The sequence below is a fragment of the Myodes glareolus genome, chromosome 2 (assembly GCF_982192425.1).
Source record: "Myodes glareolus chromosome 2, mMyoGla1.1, whole genome shotgun sequence".
NCBI lineage: Eukaryota > Metazoa > Chordata > Mammalia > Rodentia > Cricetidae > Myodes > Myodes glareolus.
This window is the reverse complement of record NC_142027.1, coordinates 131,521,157-131,540,851: the sequence shown is the minus strand read 5'-3', so window position 1 is coordinate 131,540,851 and position 19,695 is coordinate 131,521,157. Positions and strand designations below refer to the sequence as shown.

The following is a 19,695-nucleotide window of genomic DNA, read 5'->3' as shown; positions in this document are numbered from 1 at the left end:
AGGTTTGTGCCATCATATCTGACTAATAAATACGTTTTAAAAAGAATCACCTGAACTGGTTGGTGGTGGTGCACGCCTTTAATCCCAGCAGAGGCAGGTGGATCTCTGAGAGTTTGAGGCCAGCCTGGTCTACAAGAGCAAGGTCCAGCACAGACTTAATAGCTACAGTGAAACCCTGTGGGGAGGGCAAAAAAACAAAACAAACAAACAAACAAAAATCACCTGGGGTTGGAGAGATGGCTCAGAGGTTAAAAGCACAGGCTGCTCTTCCAGAGGTCCTGAGTTCACTTTCCAGCACCCACATGATGGCTCACAACCGTCTGTAATAAGATCTGGTGCCCTTTTCTGTCATGCAGGCAGAATACTGTATACATAATAAATAAATTTTTTTTTTAAAGAATCACCTTGGGTCCCTCTGTGGCTGTTTTGGGGTTGATCGGGTTGGAAACCCTGGCCTAAAGCAGCACTGTGTTTTCTCTCATGTATGTGGGTATTTTGTCTATATGCATGTGTGTACACTGTGTATGTGACTGGTGTGGGCAGAGGCTGGAAGAGGGTGTCGGAGCCTTTAGAACTGGAGTTATAGTTTATGTATATAAAATATATATAATATGAATATATATTTATATTTTATGCTATGTGGAATTGAACCAAGATCCTCTGGAAAAACAACCAGTGTTGCCAGGTAGTGGTGGCACGTGCATCTAATCCCAGCACTTGGGAGGCAGAGGCGTGCAGATCTCTGTGAGTTCAAGGCCAGCCTGCTCCAGGACAGGCTTCAAAGCTATAGAGAAACCCTGTCTCAAAAAAACAAACCAAACCACACCAAAACAAAACAGAAACAAAAACAAAAAAACTGCAGTGCTCTCAGCTGCTGAGCCGCCTCCAGCCCCTGTTCTTTCTGGTCTATTTGGCCACATGAGGCCCAGCTGGGAGCCAGGCCGACCTCGCTCTTCTGCCCTGGAGAAAGGGTGAGCCTTGGGCGATGTGGAACAGGGATTTGCCTCTTTTTCAGGAGGTTTAATTTCAGGATTTCACTGATTGCTCAGAAATAGCAAGGGGTGGGGGAACTTGGCGCCACTCTGGGCCCTGGAGACCCTTTCCAGCTGTTCCTCCCTGAGTGGGGGTTTGTGGGAGCACTTTATGGCAGCAGCTGCAGAGTGAAAAATAGCCAAGCTTATAAACCAGCCTTTCCAGAAACACTGGTGCCAGAGGCTCTGTGACGTCTGTCCCTCCCTGAATGGACCCCGGGCATCTCCCTCAGGTTTGAGGAGCTGTGTTCAGTCAGAGAACTGGAAGGGGCTGATCTAGGTGGCAGAAGGCAGGAGAAGAGGTCGCAGGACTCTGGGCCTCTACAGTTTTCAGGCCTCCTCCATCCAGTGATGTGGGCTCATGAGGATGAGGGACAGGGCGCATGGCAAGGTGACAGGAACACAGGGCTGGGGTCTCAAGTCTGTCTTCCAGTTGTGTGTCTGAGCAAGCCACAGGCCTCTGGGCTTAAGTGGGCTTGTCTGAAATAGGAGCCATGGTGATGGTGTAGGCAGGAACTGAGTTCTTCCTGGGACCAGGCCCCCTGTGGATGCTGGACTGTGAAGGGAGGGGAGAGAGGGGGAGAAAGGGGAGGAGGGGGAGGAGGGGGAAGAGGGGGAGGAGGGGGAGGAGGGGGAGGAGGGGGGAGAGGGGGAGGAAGGAGAGGAAGGGGAGGAGGGGAAGGAGGCTTCTCTTCTTTGAGGTGAGTTTCAAGGCTCTCCAGCCTGGTCTGGGAGACTCCTAGAGTCAATTAGATTCCTGCAACTGTGCTTTCTTGAGCAGCCAAAGGGTCCCGAGTGTTGAGAGATCAGAGCTGAGACTGTCCTCAGAGAACACCCACAAAACCCTGTACAAGGGGGGTGAGAGACTGGATCTCTGACCCCCCACTCACATCCCTGGGTGCATGTGGGGGTGTCTAGTGAGGTCAAAGGTCACATCTCAGCTGTTTCTCGTCTTCCCTTAGGGATGAGGTGACCGTGGCCAGGGCTTGAATGTTGTCTGGGTCAGCAGCAGCTGGAGACGTGGCTGGCAGCACAGATCGGGGAGGCTCTGTCTTCCCCCCATGTTTAAATCCCACTTTAGAATTTCCACCCCGTTTTAGGCATCACTGTGCCCTGGGGATGGCCACCAACGCTTGTGTTTGTTTGTTTTGAGACTGGGTGCAGCTCAGGGTGGCCTCAAACTCTAGATCCTCCTGCCTCTGCCCCCCAAGTGCTGGATAACGGGTGTGAGCACGGAACAGAGCACTTCCTGGTGCACTGGGCCCTCACAGAGCTGAGGGGGCACCGAGGCCACTCACCTCCTGCTGAGGAAGGACGCTGAGGTTCTGAGAGGTTAAGTGACCGCCCAAAGTCACACAGCCAGAACGTGTCTGAGCCAAGCTTTGAACTCCTGGATGGTTGAGCTCTGTAGTCAGTTTCCTGCACTTACTACAGTGCAGTGGGTGGATGGTGGATGGGTGGATGGATGGGTGGGTGGATGGGTGGATGGGTGGATGGTGGGTGGGTGGATTGGTGGATGGATGGGTGGATGGATGGGTGGATGGGTGGGTGGATGGATGAGTGGATGGTGGGTGGGTGGATGGGTGGATGGATGGGTGGATGGTGGGTGGGTGGATGGGTGGGTGGATGGATGGGTGGATGGTGGGTGGGTGGATGGATGGATGGATGGGTGGATGGATGGGTGGATGGTGGGTGGATGGATGGGTGGGTGGATGTGTGGATGGATGGGTGGATGGATGGGTGGATGGTGGGTGGGTGGATGGGTGGGTGGATGGGTGGATGGATGGGTGGATGGTGGGTGGATGGGTGGATGTGTGGATGGATGGGTGGATGGTGGGTGGGTGGATGGATGGGTGGGTGGATAAATGGGTGGATGGATAGGTGGATGGATGGGTGGATGGATGGGTGGGTGGGTGAGAAGATAGAGGGGTAGGCGGGCGGATGGACGGGCAGGCAGACAAATGGGCGGACAGGCAGGTGGATGGGTAGGTGACTGGGTGCTTTGGGGGAAGGAACCCAAGGTCAATGAGCTCAGACTTCTTCAGGATCTTGGACGGCCTATGGCAACTTCTCCCATGCTGGGTGTTGCATCTCTTGTGGCTTGCGAGAGCGTCTGCAAGGGCTCTGGACTGTAGCTGGTCTCTTGTCAGCCCTTCCTGTCTGCTGCTGCAGGTCCCTAATCTCTGGAGACACCCATGCGGCAGAGTCCTGGCAGCTGAGCACCTTACATCAGCACCCAGGACCTGTTGGCCTTCCTCTTGAGGAAGGGAACTTGCTGAGTTGCCTACTCCAGGCAGCCAGCGAGTGACCAAGCCCAGCCTGCCTCTTGGACCCTGGGTGCAGCACGTGGGTGGACACTGAGAGTTCAGGGATCTGGGGCCCAGCTGGCCACCCTGAGATAGGCTTGTGATGGAAGTGGGGTCCAACCCCAGGAGGAAAGACTGGCCACTGAGCCTTGCTGGGCTGTGCCACCTGGATCAAGTCACTTGCCCTCTCTGGGCCTCAGCCGCATCTGACATAGTGGAGAATGAGGCTTGGGCTGGACTGCTAAGTCCCAAGTGCCCTCCCCAAACCTATTTATTTCCACACGAGACCCTGTTGTGAGGTTGGAGGTGAGGGCTGCCAGAGCCATTCTCCCATAAGCAACATCACTTAGCCTCCCCACAAGATCTCAGAATAAATTGACTCCTCCTTCTGGAATTCACCGTGGAAGGATATAACCCCTCCCCTGCCATCTTCAAACCCTCCCCACTTCCTAAGCTCCTTTTGCACTCTCTCCACTGTCTACCAACCCTGCACTCTGAGGAAGGCCTTCCTGCTATCTAACACAAGTTGAGCTCCTTAAACCAGAAGTCCAATTTCCTCAGGGCCCCACCTACGCAGAGCTGTGCTGGAGACCCGGGCTTCGGGGGTAGCCAGCCTGGGCTTTTGCCTTCTCCCGTGACTCTCAGCACATCTTGCTTTGGTCTCATTCTTCGCACGGTCTGGCTTTGAGCAGACTTCTGGGGGATCATCACCCCTCCTGGAAGCAGTGAGTGTGGATCAGAAAGGCTTTTCTAGAACTTGCCTACGGAAGTATCCCAGAAACCACAGCAGGGTGGAGCAGGGGGACAGCCGTGCTAGTGTTTAGGATAAGTGAGAACAGGGACCTGGGAGCAGCAGAGAAAGGCTAGCTTCTCTCCTGCACCTAGCCAAGGGAGACCTTGTACTTCTAATCCTTCTTCCTTCACCCAGTGAGTGCTGGGGTTACAGGCGTGTACCACACACACCTGGTTTTATGCAATGCTGGGGATGGAACTTCACACATGTTAGGCACGAACCCTACCAACTGAGCTGCAGCCCCAGCCCTGGAAATTGATTCCTTTTTTTCTTTCTTTTTTTACACTGTGCAGCCCTTGTTATCTTAGAACTCACTCTGTAGACCAGGCTGGCCTCGAACTCATAGAGATCCGCCTGCCTCTGCCTCTTAAGTGCTGGGGTTAAGGTGTGCGCCACCACTGCCCAACGTGGTTGAGTTCATTTTATGACAAGGGAATCAGAGGGATTTTCCTGAGACAGCACCTCAGATGTGGAGCAGGGCACCCCCCACCCCTCCAGAGCACATGGACGATGCTGTGGCACTGGGGTCATAGTGACTACCTGTCTGACGGGGGGACCTCAGACCTCCCCTGCCCTGGGCTCCTGGTGACCATGGGTGGGTATGCTTTTTGGGGAGGGGTGTGGAGGTCTGTGACAGCCGAGCTATAGGCCCTTGTGGTGACTATAACAATGGAGAAGGTGGATGTGATGGTGGCGGAGATGATGATGGTGGCCAGGATAGGGGAGGAGTGATGATGGGGGAGGTGATGATGGGAGATGCGATGATGGTGGAGGTGGTGATGGGGGAGGTGATGATGGGGGATGAGGGAGATGATGATGGGGAGATGATGATGGGGAGGTGATGATGGGGAGGTGATGATGGGGGAGGTGATGATGTGATGATGGGGAGGTGATGGGGGAGGTGATGATGGGGGAGGTGGTGATGGGGGAGGTGATGATTGTGGAGGTGGTGATGGGGGAGGTGATGATGGGGGATGAGGGAGATGATGGGGATGTGATGATGGGGAGGTGATGGTGGCGGAGGTGATGATGGGGAGGTGATGATGGTGGAGGTGGTGATGGGGGAGGTGATGATGGGGAGGTGGTGATGGGAGAGGTGATGATGGGGAAGTGATAATGGGGGATGGGGGAGGTGATGATGGGGCGTGAGGGAGATGATGATGGGGATGTGATAATGGGGATGTGATGATGGGGATGTGATGATGGGGAGGTGATGGTGGCGGAGGTGATGATGGGGGAGGTGATGGTGGGGGAGGTGATGATGGGGGATGAGGGAGATGATGATGGGGAGATGATGATGGGGGAGGTGATGGTGGATGTGATAGAAAGGAGATGACAGCAGAGAGGGATGATGGCAGTGGTGGTGGAGGAGGAGACAGTAGGGGTACAGGTGATGGTGTGGTAGAATGAATGATGGTAGAGTTGATGTTGGCGCTCCGATTGTTTGTGCAGTTGGTGGATGACAGGCAGAGGGAAGGGCCATGACAGCCTTCACAGAGGCAATGCTGAGTGTAGTCTTTGAGTCTGCTGTTCCTGAGAACCTGTTAATATTTTGGTAATGGCAAGACGTATGCTGTCTCTCTTAGCAAATGGCTTTTTCAAAGGTAAGGAAACCCCTTTCTAGTTTTACATTGCTAAGATTCTTTTTTAAAAAATATTTATTTTATGTGCATTGTTGTTTTCAGGTCCTCTGGAACTGGAGTTGCAGACAACTATGAACTGCCTTTGGGTGCTGAGAACTGAACCTGGGTCCTCTGGAAGAGCAGTCAGTGCTCTTAACCCCTGAGCCATCTCTCTAACCCCGGATTACTAAGATTTTGTGTCACTGATGACCACTGTCTAGTTAAGATCACTATTCCCGTGATGAGACACCACGACCAAAGCCACTCGGGGAGGAAAGGGTTTATTTCACTCACAGTTCCCTTCGTCATCAGAAGCAGTGAGGGCAGGAACTCAAGCAGGGCAGGAGCCGCAGGAGCTGATGCAGTGGCCATGGAGGGATGCTGCTTACTGGCTTGCTCCCCATGGATTTCTCAGCCTGCTTTTTTTTTTTTTTTATAGAACCCAGGACCACCAGTTCAGGGATGACTTCACCCACCGTGGGCTGGGCCCTCCCCGTCAATCACTAACTAAGAAAATGCCCTACAGCTGGATCTTATGAGGGAGCCAGTTGAGGCTCCCTCCTTTCCTGTGACTCCAGCTTGTGTCAAGTTGACATGAAAGAAGCCAGGCCAGCCACTGAGGTCTAGCAAATGCTTTCCAGCCTAGATTGGAACACTAAGTTTCCCTTCACTGAGCGAGGCTGGGTGGACCTGTCCCTGGCAAGCTGAATGAGCTGGCTCTGTGAGCACCTACTCTCCTCCTGCTGTCTAGCCTGGTGTCTCCCCGAAGTGCTGACCCTGCAGGGCTGGGAGCTGTGCCTCAGGCAGGCAGAGCCGTCCCTGGGACAGCATCCCCTGCACTGCTGCTGACTCAGCGCTTTCTCCAGCACACTTCTGCTGCTGTTTCCGGCTGGTGGGATCCCTGGGGGACCCGACTTCCCCCGAGTTGTTCCAGACAGAGACATCCTGAGGCTGGGTAAAAATGCCAGTGGCAGACAGGCGGGGGAGGGGAGATCTTGATGCCCTGCTAACCCACCCCTGAGGCTGGAGGGGTTGGGGAGTGCTTCTGAGGTTGGGGTGAGGGGAGGAGGGGCTGTCTGGACAGAGAGGGTGGATGAATCATGATCTGGCCTGTACTGGTTATTGGCTAAAATGAGGACTTTTCCAAGTCTGTGGAGTCTTTTTGTTTGAGCTGGAAAGAAATATGGTTCATGGGATCCAGTTACCTCATCCACTGCAAGCAAGCAGAGAAAGTTGCCTGGGAGGACGGGACAATCTCTGCCTCCTGGCTTTCCAGGGCCCTTGCTGGAGGAAGGTGAGCCAAGGGTGATGCCTCTGAGGTGATCTCTTGAGAGTGACCAGGCCTGTGTCACCTTAACTATGGCTACTGGGAGCCGGTCTGGAAGGTGGCACTTAGATGAGACCCATTTGAAAGGGCAGCCACCTTGGGGCGCTCTTGGAAAGATGGTTCCTGAACTGAGGACAGCAGGTACAAAGATCCTGAGGTACGAATGAACTGGGTGAGGCATGCTGAATGTCCCCAGCAAGCTGTGTGTGAGAGAGAGAGAGGGAGGAGGAGTTGTTTCATGAAAGGATGAAGTGCACAGCTCCTGAGTCCTTCCTTGCAGTGTGGTAAGGAACCACCCTTGGAGGAATGAGGAGTTAATAAGCGCCTGTGGCATACTTTGTGCGGGGGCACTTTCCACGTGACTCACAAGACTTTGTGCGGGGCACTTTCCACGTGACCTCGCAGTATTGCAAACTATTCTAGTGGCTTCCAAAGGAACTGAGCGAATGAAGCTTTGGTGGGTCACACATAGCACAGACTCAACTCTGTCCCGGGGACCCTTAGCTTAGTTAACCTATCTCTCTCTCTCTCTCTCTCTCTCTCTCTCTTTCTATCTCTCTCTGTCTCTCTCTCTAGCTGTCTCTGTCTCTGTCTGTCTCTCTCTCTCTCTATTACACACACACACACACACACACACACACACACAGATAGCCACACCAGCACTCTGTCCTCCACTTGGCTCCCCTGGAGACTGGGGATGCTTGGAAAGAGACCCAGAGCCCAGAGCTGTCCAAGTCAAACCTTCCAGGAAGCTGTGCTGTGCTGTCTGGAGCCTTTGGAGGTTGAAGTGGATGAGTGGTCCCCTATGGGGAACATTCTCTGGGGACCCTTCTGTTGTGGGAAAGAGAGCAGAACCCTAGAGCTGAAGGGCCAGCGGGGCAGGGTGGGCTGCCCTCACCAAGCCCTTTGCCCATAGACAGCAAGCTCTGAGGATGCCTGGGATTCCAGTGGCTTAGTCATCAGTGTCTTATCGCCTCTGAGCGCAAACTAGAACTCTCTCTGGGAAAAGGAGTCCTGAGCCCAAGAGTGTGAAGGAGCATAGGTCCTGATGTGGGACAACATGGAGGAACATCAGGCCTAAAGTGCCCCATCATGGGGACTGAGGCCCTGCTTTGGCAACACCTGCTTATCTCTCCTCTCTTCCCAATTCTGAATCCTTGCCCCACTTTTACAGGTATGGGCAGAGCCCGGGAATACTCTCAAGTGAACACCCTGCTCATGGCATCCATTGGAAAATCAGCTCTCTGTAATAATGGTGGCATTGATCATAGTGGGGTAATGGTGATGATTAAGGTGAGATTGTATTGATATTGGTAGAAGGCTAAGGTGACGATGGTGGAGTTGATGATTGTGGTGATAGTGGCAATGATGGTGATTGTCATGGTTAGCTTTTGTTTGTTTTGCCAACTTTACACAAGTTGGGGTTATCTGAGAAGAAGGAACCACAGTAGAGAAAATGTCTCCGTAAAATTGGCCCGTGGGGTGTGATGGCCCACACCTTAATCCCAGCACTCAGGAGGCAGAGGCGGAGAGGCAGAGGGATCTCTGTGAATTTGAGGCCAGCCTGATCTACATAGCAAGTTTCAGGATAGCCAGGGCTACATGTGCTACCCTTTCTCAAAAATGCAAAACCAAACCAAACCAAAACAACAACAAAAATGTGGTCTGTAGGCAAGCCTGTGGGCATTTTCTTAATTGGTGATTAATATGGGAAGGACCAGTCCATGGTGGGTGGTGCCATCTCTGGGCTGGTGGTCCTAGTTGAAAGCAGATTGATAGCCAGGTGTGGTAGCGCACATCTTTAATCCCAGCACTCTGACAGAGTGCTGAGGCAGAGTCAGGTGGGTCTCTGTGAGTTCAAGGCTAGCCTGTTCTACAGAGTGAATTCCAAAGCTACAGAGAAACCCTGTCTTGAAAAACAAAAACAAAAACAACAAAGCAAACAAACAAACAAAAACTCATTAGGAACAAGCCAAGCTTTCATAATGACTGATAAGTCCCTGTGTTGTTAGTTTCAGACTAGTGGGCTCAAGGACTATGAGGATGACTATGAGATATGCATGACTATGCATACCGAGTTCCAGGAAAAAGAGAGAGAAATCAGACTGAGCAAGTCATTGTGCGCAAGACAGTACGCAGCACTCATTCATGGTCTCTGCTTCAGTTCCTGTCTCCAGGTTCCTGCCTCCAGGTTCCTGCCTCGAGTTCCTGCCCTGACTCCCCTCAGTGACAGATGTGACTTGGAAGTGCAAGCTGAAATAAACTTTTTCCTTCTCAAGTTGCTTTTGGTCGCGGTGTTTATCACAGCAATAGAAACCCCAACTAAGACAGTTGATGATGTGGGTGGTGATGATGATGATGGTAGTGGTAGTATTTGGTTTGCCATAATGAAGTAACACAAACGATGTGGCTTTCACAACTGAACCTTATTTTCTCATAGCCCTGGAGGTAGGAAAGCCCACAATCTAGGTTCCTGCGGGTTCAGTTTCTGATGTGGCTCTTTCCAGGAATGTAGATAGCCATGCTGGCCTCACCTGGCCTATCCTTTGAGCATGGGAGAGACCCCTTTTTAAAGGTCATGTTCTTCTTGGCCTAGGCTCACATTTGCACAACTATCTAACCTTGATCGCCATGCCACGCTCTCTCCGGGGACAGTTGCTTTGGAGGTTTTGAGGGAACAAATCCACTGTCCAGCATTAGAATACCAGGTGTTGGGGTGCTGACGGCTGTGCTGGCGGCGGCGGTGCCTGATACTGGCACTTGCTAGATGCCAGGTGTTGTGGAATTTTCTGTTTAAGTGGAAATTAACTCTCACAACAGTCTTGTAGCTTGGGAGACAGTATTGTCCCAGTATCCCAGTGAGGGACAAGAGGCTCAGTGAGGTTAAGCATATGGCTACATTTTTGTTGTAGACAGATCATGGCATAGTTAGGATCAGAACACAGGCCTTAGAATTCCTTCCAAAGTTGTTCCTAAAGTCACATGGTTCTGCTTTCAGGCTGTAGGTGGCAGACTTGAGAGCATGATGTGCTGGGCAGAATGTGGTCCAGCCCCTTTCTTCACCAGGGCTTCCTGTGACCCATTAGCCTAAGGCCATGGGGGAGCATGGGAGGGTCCAGAAATCGCTCTGCGCCATCAGCTCCAGAGTATTGACGGTTCTCCTCCCCTCAGGGACTCTTGGGAGTTAGGTGTCTGTGAAGTGAGGCCGGGGTAGAGGTGACAAAGATGACCTTCCAAAGACATCTGGGAGGTGGTGAGGGGCGGAGGTGAGGGGCGGTGGTGAGGGGCGGTGTTCAGCAGGAAAATCGTGGTGGAGCAAATTTGGCTGTCAAATCACGTGACAGGAGTTACTGGTTTACTGCTGCATGGATATCACCAGGAAGATCTGTGAAGTACTGTGCAGTGAGGAGTACCGTGCAGTGCCATGTAGTGCCCTGGAGCACTGTAGAGTGCCGTGTTGGATTCTGGAGCACTATAGAGTGCCGTGTAGTGTCCTGGAGCACTGTAGAGTACCGTGTAGGATTCTGGAGCACTGTAAAGTGCTGTGTTGGATTCTGGAGCACTGTAGAGTGCTGTGTAGTGCCCTGAAGCACTGTAGAGTACTGTGTAGGATTCTGGAGCACTATAGAGTGCTGTGTAGTGCCCTGGAGCACTGTAGAGTGCCATGTAGTGCTGTGTAGTACCCTGGAGCACTGTAGAGTGCTGTGTAGGATTCTGGAGCACTGTAGAGTGCCATGTAATGTCCTGGAGCACTGTAGAGTACTTTGGAGTGCTCAGAAGCACTGTGTAGTTCCAGGTTAACAACACTGAGGCTGGAAACCTTGATATTATCTTATTATAAAAGAGCAGTCCGTGTAATGGTTGCCATGGTAATAGCATTCCTGTGAATAGCAGCAAGAATGATGATGCCAGTGTTCATGGAAACTACAGTAACAGATAAGGTCTTTCTGTAATGGTCTGCCCTGCTGTCCCTTTAAGAGACAAGCCACAAACACACACACCCACACCAACACACACCATACCCATCTGTCCGGAGAGGCGAGTCTGAGTCCCTTCCTTTCCAGCTCTCTCTCCCTTCCCCGCTCTGTCTCTGCCTCTCTCTCTCTGCTCTTCTTCCTTTTACCCTTTCCTTCCATAACCCACTAAATAAATATCCAACTTCACTCTGCATGGCGTGCCTATCTGTCTCGGTCTCTTACCTGCCACGTGGCTTCCTGCCTGGGCCCCGCTGCCTTCATGGCCTGCCGTGTCTTGGGACCTGCTGCCCGCTCAGGGACCTGCAGCGTGGGTTCATGGCTGGCTGTCCACTGCCGTCACTCGGGGACCTGCAGCATTGTACTTACACCATTACACTTTCTCTGCTGACTCTTGGCTGGAGGGGTCTTGACCTCAGACCCCTAACTTCACTTTTTTCTTTGTCTTTTCAGTTCCTAGCACTTCAGATTTTTCTATACTGAGCTCCTAGTTCCAGTGCCTGGTGTACAAAAGGGCTGAAGTGTCGTCAGCCATACAAAGGTAATCCCCTGAATGACAGAGTCACAGTAAGGGAAGGCTAGGGCTTTGTGTGGGTGTTCCAGGTGAAGCCTCTGATGTCCCCAGCGCCACGGCTACCTGCCAGGACAGACAGGGTAAGAACTCATCCAGGGCCTGCTGAGGATGGCATGTTTCATACTACAGCTCCCTGCAGGTTGCCAGGAAGAGGGGAAAAATGAAGAGGTCTCACCTTGATTTTCAAAACCAATTATGTGATCCATCCATGTGGTTCATGCCTGTAAATAATCACACACTTGGGAGGCTGAGACAGGAGGATTTTGAGGCAAAACCAACAAACAAACAACCCCCCCCACAAAAAAAAACCCAAGCCCAAACCCTCCAAATAGCAGACATTGCATGTGGGTTACTCCAGGGTTCAGAGATGCACATGGAGACTGTGACAAACCTCTTACTTAGGCTCAGTGAGGGGAAGGGTGGTACATGGGACTCAAAGTCAATCTGCCTGCAGAGGGGTAGACTTACGGCAAGTTCTAGAAATTGGACATGTTGGGGTTGCACCCGCTCACATTCCCAGGGTTATGTTGGGCTGGCGGCAACTTTTGATGTGTGAATTCAGATGTTAGCTGGGACAGAAGTGCCTCATTTTAAAGTCACAAATGGAGGTGTGGCACTGTGCCACTGCCACAAGCAGGGGACTGAATGGCACAGCATGACACACCCTGCAGGACAATTTGACACGGCCCCACCCAGGGTCTAATTTGAGATTCCGATGGACTCTGGCCTGTGGTCTCCTCCAGACTGTGGAGCGAGTGGCCTTTGAAGTTCTGGGCCCTTCACCAGAATCCAGAGTATTTTAAAATAAAGATGATTTAAGAGTCAGCCCACATACGCCTGCACAGCAAAGCCACCATCAGAAAAAGTTTGCTTTTGAAGTTCCCTGTGGTACTTCTGTGTTCCAGCGTCTTCGCTAGAATCAGGGCCTCTCAAAGCGCTGTACACTGAGCTCAAAGCAGGAGTGGCTGTTATCCCTGCCTGATGTTTGGAGACGTGGTCTAAGTAGCCCAGGCTGCCCTCAAACTGAGGGCCAGTGCAGTACAAGGACTCACTCTTCTGTGAAGCATGAGACGGGCACGCTCACTGGCAGTTTCTTCACTCTGGTCACCACACAAAGCCTGTGAGGCTGCTGAACGGCTAGCAGAACTGTCTACCAGATGAAGCCAGAGCCTGGGCAATAGTTTAAGCTCACCCTGAGGCTGTTCTGCTAGGCCCACAGGGTTAGGCAACACCTCAGCCAGCTTCTTGGGTTAATTTCTGACTTTCACAGACCAGAGGTATTACTGCAGGGACTCTCGAAGCCACTGTGACTCGACCACACTTCCCAAAGCGCAGTGAAAAGCACAGACATCCTCTATGCCCTTTCAAAAGCACCAAGTGCCTACTACTGTCTGGTGTGCTGTCCTCCATCTCAGCCTGGCCTTGGAGAACACAAGGGGCTTCGGACAGCACTTGGGGGCGAGAGACGAGAGACAGGCTCACTGAAGAAAACCATCATCTTACATTCTTTTATTATAATATATATGCAGATCTGTTAAACATACAGTAATAAACTCTATCAAATAACTAGAACAAGGCATTCTGCTGGCGTCTCCCCACACAGGGTTAGGGAAAACTTGCTGTCACTCTCCGGAGGCTGACAAAGCTTACGACTTCAGTGCCGATTTCAGCTCCCCGGCCACAACATAAATCAGAACAGACGTTAACTAAGGGCGCAAGTGAGCTGGAAGGAGTGCAGGATTAGGCGTAATCAATAGTGTATTTGCCTGCATTAGAGCCACAATGCAGATGGTGCAGAGTGCCTGTTTCTCACAGCTTCTCTGGCTTGGTGCAAGGGTGGTGGGAAGCAGCTGCTGTGATCAGCTGGGGCTTCTCCAGGGCTCACTGCTTCCCTGGCTCTTCCTTCTTAGATCCTTGTTTCACTTTGTAATCAGCTAGGGCGGCCTTGATGGCATCTTCCGCCAGCACTGGAAGGCATGGAAGGGTAGATAGCTTCAATTTCTAGACACTGGAGAGGTGGTCTTTATTATTTTATATACTTATATACATACATCTTTATTTACATATTTTTATAAATAAGCATTTAGAGTATCTACGCATGTGTTTGTACATGGAAGTGAGCAGGTGCGTGTGTCATGCATACGTGGAGGTCAGAGGACAACTCGGGGAAGGAGGTTTTCTCCTCCACTATGTGGGTTTAGGGCTCTAACTTAGGCTTGGTGACAAATCTTTAGCCTGGGCCGTCTCCCTGGTCTGGGAGGTGGTCTTAAGAAAATAATATTTTTAAGCCAGAGGGTACAAGATCTGGGAAGGCCCAAGAGTGTCCTAGCTGGGCACACACAGACTGGGATGGTCACGCCTTCCTGGCTGGGATAGTGAGGGGATCTCCAGAAGGCTCCTGTCACCTGGCAAGGACACAACAAAGATTAGGTCCCAGAGTGTGGACTGGAGGTCACAGGTGCTGGCTGAGCTGTCTTAAGCCAAGAACTCTGAAAGCGTGGCCTGTACACCCCCTCCTGCAGTCCTGCACTGGAAGGCTTGTATTGAGAGTCAGGCTACAGGGAAGTAGAAGCTGGGAGTTGGAAGGGGCAGAAAGCTAACAACCCACAGAGAGGAGCACCTGGAAGGTTGAAGACCAAGGCTTTCCCAGAACTGCCAAACTGTGTATAAGCTCAAGTGGAATGAGTATGATCTCAGGAGGTGTACCACTCAAAGGGCACCCTGAGATGGTGTTGGAGTGATCAGCCTAGCCTGTGATGCATGTGAGCTATAACTCAGTCTGTAAATCCTGCTTTCTGGGACACCTAAGAGGATGGAGGGCATCAGATCTGACTGCAGGTTCTGAGGCGCATGGCCTCTCATAGGGCAGTTGGTGCAGCAGGCGATGTACAATGGCCTCACCTGAGGAAATGCACAGTGAACAGGGTGGTGGAGAAAGCTATCTCTTGCTCAGCCTATCCGCCATGGTGTGGTGGGAACAGCAACCGCCTCTCCCCAAGTCTCAATTCTTCATCTCTGAGGGGAGCAATGCTGTCCGGCTGGGTGTTTCTGGGTGTCTCTAAGCCTGACTTCCTAGAGGTCTGGGCTGTGAGAGCAAACTTCAACTTCCTAAAGGTTACTATGGCAGCCGTTCTCTGGGGCCGCAGGGTGGGGTCCTAACAGGGAGTCTTAGGTGTCTGGCAATCGAGACAGACTCACTGGAGCAGTGCAGTTTCACGGGTGGAAGGCAGAGCTCCTTGGCGATGTCTGTGTTTTTGATGGTCAGGGCCTCCTCCACCTGAGGAACAGGGAAAGCACAGAGTTTTAGTGAATCTTGCCGAGGGTCGGCAGTGAAAAGGGAAAGGGAAGGATGTCAGGGGTAACGCCTGCTTAGGACTTCAAAACAAGGAAGTACAAGACTGCCACTGTGTACCAAGGGGTCTCCAGCAGGCTCCACCCTCCACGCACTGCATGGTTGGGTAAACAAGAAAGAGATGCCCTGCCTACTGAAGGCAGGCGTTGCCTAGGCTGCTTGTGTGGCTTTTGTTCGAGGATGAAAGCTCTGAGGGGTGATAGGAGGCCGTGAAGCATGGCCTGTACGTTAAGGAAAGCCAGTCTCTCCCAGGCAGACCTAAGATTAGAGAAAGAGACTACCTACTTTCTGTCATAGCTCTGGGGGCCTGTGTGCAGTCTCACTTCTGCTCCCCGCCCCCCAGGCTAGTTGTTAACCAACTTCCTTTGTGCCATTTTCTTCCAGAATAAGCCGGCCTAGGCTTCCCTGGCCTCCAGGAGTTCTACAGACAGAATGCCTGAACCCTGCAGAGCAGCTGGTGTGAGGCTCTGCTGGTGAGCTGGCTGACAACAGAAGCACCGGCTTCCTGAACTGGGTGGGGTCTGGGAGGGTGCAGAGGATGAGTACCTGACTTTAAAATGGGATCTCGCGCAGGGCAGGGTGATCTTTAAATCTTCCCACCCCAGTCCTGCCTCTTCCTCCTATGAGCTGGGATTCCAGGCTGGGCCATGCACCACCATACCCAGCTAGTGCAATGGTTTTGATGCAGCTGGTTCTCAGCAGCCTCAGCTTAGCTGCTAAGGAGAGTGCTGGAGAGAAAAGGACGCAAAGACTTCACAGTCCTTTCCAGATCCCTTCAGAGGCTCCTGGCCAATCGCATGGACCATTGTTTGCCTTTGGTCTGCTTCCTTGGTTCTTGCCCTTGTGACTTTGATTCCTAAACCCCCTTCAACACAAGTGACTTCTACCAATTTGAACGTGCCTTTCTGGAATCCTACTTGAAGCAGGAGACGGGACGAAATAAACAGGAACTATCACATAGCAAGTCTCAGAAAATCTTAAGGACATTAGGGAAAACCCTCGGTGGTTTCTTTTCAGCTCTGCTCTGGTGGAAAGACTGGTGATGACCCTCTTTTATTTAGCTGATAACCAAATAGCAGTAATTAACACAAAGCCTCAATCAACAAAATAGTCCACAACTCCCAATGTGAGGAATGTAACCAGTATTAAACTTTAGAAAAATGGCTTCAAGAAATCAAGCACTTTTTTTTTTTTAAAAAAAAGCAAGGTCTTGTTGCATGGCCCATGCTGGCATTGAACTCGCTGTCTTCATCTTCCTGCTTTTTGCTTTGTGACTCATGACTGGATTCTTCCAGAGTCAAGGTCACAGGGAATTCTGATTTAATTCTATAGTTATTTTGAGACAGGCCTCATTATGTAGACTAGGCTGGCCTAAGTCTACACTGGAGACCCTTCTGAGTGCTGAGGTCCAGCAATCCCATACACTCTGTGAGTACTCTTACCGTCTTCCCCTTTATTAACTCCGTGGCTAGGGAGCTGGAGGCGATGGCGGAGCCGCAACCGAATGTTTTAAATCTGGCGTCCACAATCTTCCCCTTTTCATCCACCTGAATCTAGAAAAGAAACAGGAGCTAAGAGGTGACCTTGGAACCTCTGGCCCACAGTGGGTGTTCAGCACGAGCCCTGGGTTGCTGTGCACACCAGATGCTATGGCATCAATTACTATGTTTTATTTCAAAGAGCTCAGTCACCGACAGTGAAACCTGGGGCCCACACAGACCCAGCTGACAGAGAGGAGCAGGAAAATGATACCTCTCACCCCACCCTAGCCTGCTGTACATGAATCCGTTTGCACAAGTCTGTTCACAGCTGCTGCCATTATCAGCCCTAGGCACCAGGAGAGTCTGCAAACAAGGTCTCCATTAATACCTTTCTCTTGGACACTGACTGATCAGTGGCTCCATCCTACTGGCCATCACGGAGACTGCAGTTGAAGCTATGGCTTCCGGCTTAACACATTCCCTTTCTCACTGGGGAGTGCTAGTTCCTGTAGAATCCTCATTTGCTCAGTAACCTTCACCAAGCCTTCCACTCCCTGAAAGCAGGGTCTACGCTGATGCAGAAGAGGAAAACGAAGTGATCTCTTTCAGAACAAGACAAGTCTCTACTCTCACCATCCAAGACAGCCATTCATCCCATCTCACAGGATCAGATAAAACAAAAGGTTCTGTGAGCAAATGATGTTCCTTTGCATCCAGCCAGTACCTGCAATTTCATGACGTCACCACATGCAGGAGCACCCACCAATCCTGTTCCGACATTTTTAGAAGTTTTGTCAAGGGACCCCACATTCCTAGGATTCTCGTAATGGTCCACAACCTGAAACACAGATTAGCAGAATTCACCTCGGCGTTACTGTCTCCCTTTGGCCAGCAATCTGAAAGGACAGAGGTGGGACAAAGTGCCACCTGAACTCTTTTCATCTCCTTCCCAACGACCTTCATCTTGGAGATACTGTCTGAGATAGTGGCAAAAAACTTCATAGAGAATTCAACCACAACTGATCATGTGACTTACACACTGATACCAGATTTGGGCTCAAGCACCACTGGCGTTTTTACCAAAAAAAAAACCCACACCGTCTTAAGAGAATTATGTATTTTAAAACTCCGGGAATAAAAACGGCCCCAAATATAAAATTTCTTCATTAAGTTTTAAAGAGACTGTTATGGAAGAGCCAAGATCGGGGATTGGTCATTTGTGGCTGTAAACAAAAACACAGCGCCACCCTGGTACAGGAGCGCCCCCTGCTGCCATAAAGCTGTCAGTCCGCCCAAATAATGTCAACAAAACACCCTTCCCACGGGGGTTGAAGGCCTTGGCAAAGGCACCCAAGCAAGAACAGAACAAACAGAGATTAAAGTCGGGGACGTATTAGGATTTAATAACCTCGAACTTCCTTTCTGGCTAGTTAGCAGGAGGCAACCTAATCTGTAGACTTTGAATCTAAGCTCTAAGGCCCCACAACGTATCATCCAATTGGTACTTTGGATGTCTCGACCAGCTGCGGTAGTCTTTTGTTTTTCCGAGTAAGTTTCAAGTCAAGGAACCTTTACGTCCTTAGAAGGTCGGGGCCCACAAACTACCTACCCTTCTATACTTGGTGCTCCCTGAAAATACACACACAAGTCACCGAGAACCAAAGTTTTATGTTGGTTAGGTGCTTGGCTCGCCTGGAGGCCATCAGCCCCTTAGAATAGCAACGTAATAGGTTTGCATTTGTGGGCCCGAGCGCTCCACACACACAGAGACTAACGAAAAGCGCTTTTAGGTCTGTAGGGACAGGCGAGGCGAGGCGAAGCGAGGCGAGGAGAGGCCAGTGACTTGTCAGGGCCAACTGGCAAGGCCAGAGGCCTGGTGAGGACGCTGTGGGGCGGGAGGGAACAGTGAGTTCAGGCACGCGTGCGTGCTGTTCCCTGGCTGACACACCAGGACCCTCCTTTCCGGGCTGTCAGAGATGGGACACTCCGAGTGAAGGCCGCGGCGGGGCTGAGTTTGCCGCGGGATCCTCGGTGGCTGTTTCTGGGCCACTGTTCACCGGGTGTAAGCAGGCCAGGGAGAGGCTGGGGAGCCGACCGCTTCTCCCAGGGGTACTAGGCTGGCGTCGGCCCGGGCGTCCCCTCGACGGTTCGCGCACCCCCTCGCCTTCCCATACCTTCTTGTGATAGAGCCGAGCTGGGGCTGACAGCTCTCGGGCGGGCAGGCGCGGGCTCCGGAGCAGCAGCGCGGAAACCGCCCTCCTCAGACGGCCGACTCCAGCCGCCGCCATGTTGCCGGCTTGCACCAGCGTTGACCTCGGCAACGTCAAAGAAGGGCGTACGCCGACGTCACCGAGGCCCCGCCCTCGCCGATCTTCTGGCCACGCCCCTAGGGCGTGGCGGCCCGCAGAGCGGGAAGGTCTGAAGCGGCGGGCGAGTTTGTCTGGCTGCTACAATGGGTGTTGGAGTTGCTCAGGTGTCGCAGGGGCGCTCAAGGGCGCTCGGACTGAGGCGTACTTGGGATTCGAACTTGCATAAGTTCCTGTTCTTCATGTTCTGGCTGTGTGGTTCAGGAAACGGGTTCTCTTTACTAATTCAAATACATCCCTTTCATCTGTGGAGCAAATACATATTGAGTGTACACTAGGTGTCACTACAGAATCTTGGGGGTCCCGAGGGAAGCGGACACGATGATAACCTTGCTAGTGAAGGACAAAGGCAGTCGGCCAAATAATAATGATTTTCTACTCAAGAACGAGAATTATAAGAAGGAAACAAACACCATGCTTCGAGGCATGTATATGTCAAGATACACACACACATTCCGAGGCACGGATATATACATGGACATACATACCCATGTATAAAATATTCAGTTTTATGGCAGTGTACGGCATTCCTAAACAGTACTTATTGTAGCTTATTAATAATATTGACTATGAACCCCCAAAGTCACAAAATGCCCGGGATTAACACCTCCTATGTACTAGACTTTACAAAAAGGGGAGTGTAGTATAGTGTGCATGCGACAGGAGAGGAAGCTTTATTTTTCGGGAATTTTCTTAGTGATGCATTCGATCGCACCTGCGGCTCGGCTCCTGGGAAACAAGTACGCACTAGAGCCGATAGAGCATTGCAGGCGCTTAGGTCCCAAGAATGACTTTGACCTTCTTAAGATGGCGTCTCGACCTTACTACAGACACCACGTTCTCACGACTTCCGCTATGGCCGCCACTTC

The 19,695-nt window shown here is 51.6% G+C and overlaps 1 protein-coding gene and 1 long non-coding RNA gene across 4 annotated transcripts; one reads left to right on the top strand and one right to left on the bottom strand.

The window, feature by feature from the left end:
- The first annotated feature begins 6,826 nt into the window (after window positions 1-6,826).
- Window positions 6,827-9,357, top strand: LOC125410554 (uncharacterized). The gene is made up of 3 exons (XR_007235105.3): window positions 6,827-7,046; window positions 8,254-8,372; window positions 9,244-9,357. It is a non-coding gene; the product is annotated as an uncharacterized LOC125410554 (long non-coding RNA).
- Window positions 9,358-13,121: 3,764 nt separating this feature from the next.
- Window positions 13,122-18,793, bottom strand: Iscu (iron-sulfur cluster assembly enzyme). Of its 3 annotated transcripts, none has more exons than XM_048450216.3 (5): window positions 18,635-18,793; window positions 17,185-17,298; window positions 16,422-16,532; window positions 14,826-14,904; window positions 13,122-13,635 (listed from the first exon to the last, which is right to left on the bottom strand). In XM_048450216.3, the coding sequence occupies exons 1-5, from the start codon at window positions 18,746-18,748 to the stop codon at window positions 13,622-13,624; spliced, it is 432 nt and encodes a 143-aa protein (XP_048306173.1). In that variant the 5' UTR covers window positions 18,749-18,793; the 3' UTR covers window positions 13,122-13,621. The 3 variants fall into 3 exon arrangements, with proteins under 3 accessions (XP_048306173.1, XP_048306164.1, XP_087759835.1); XM_048450207.3 differs by having other exon boundaries at window positions 13,122-13,594; window positions 18,635-18,792; XM_087903709.1 differs by lacking the exon at window positions 13,122-13,635 and adding an exon at window positions 13,717-14,032.
- Window positions 18,794-19,695: the final 902 nt, after the last annotated feature.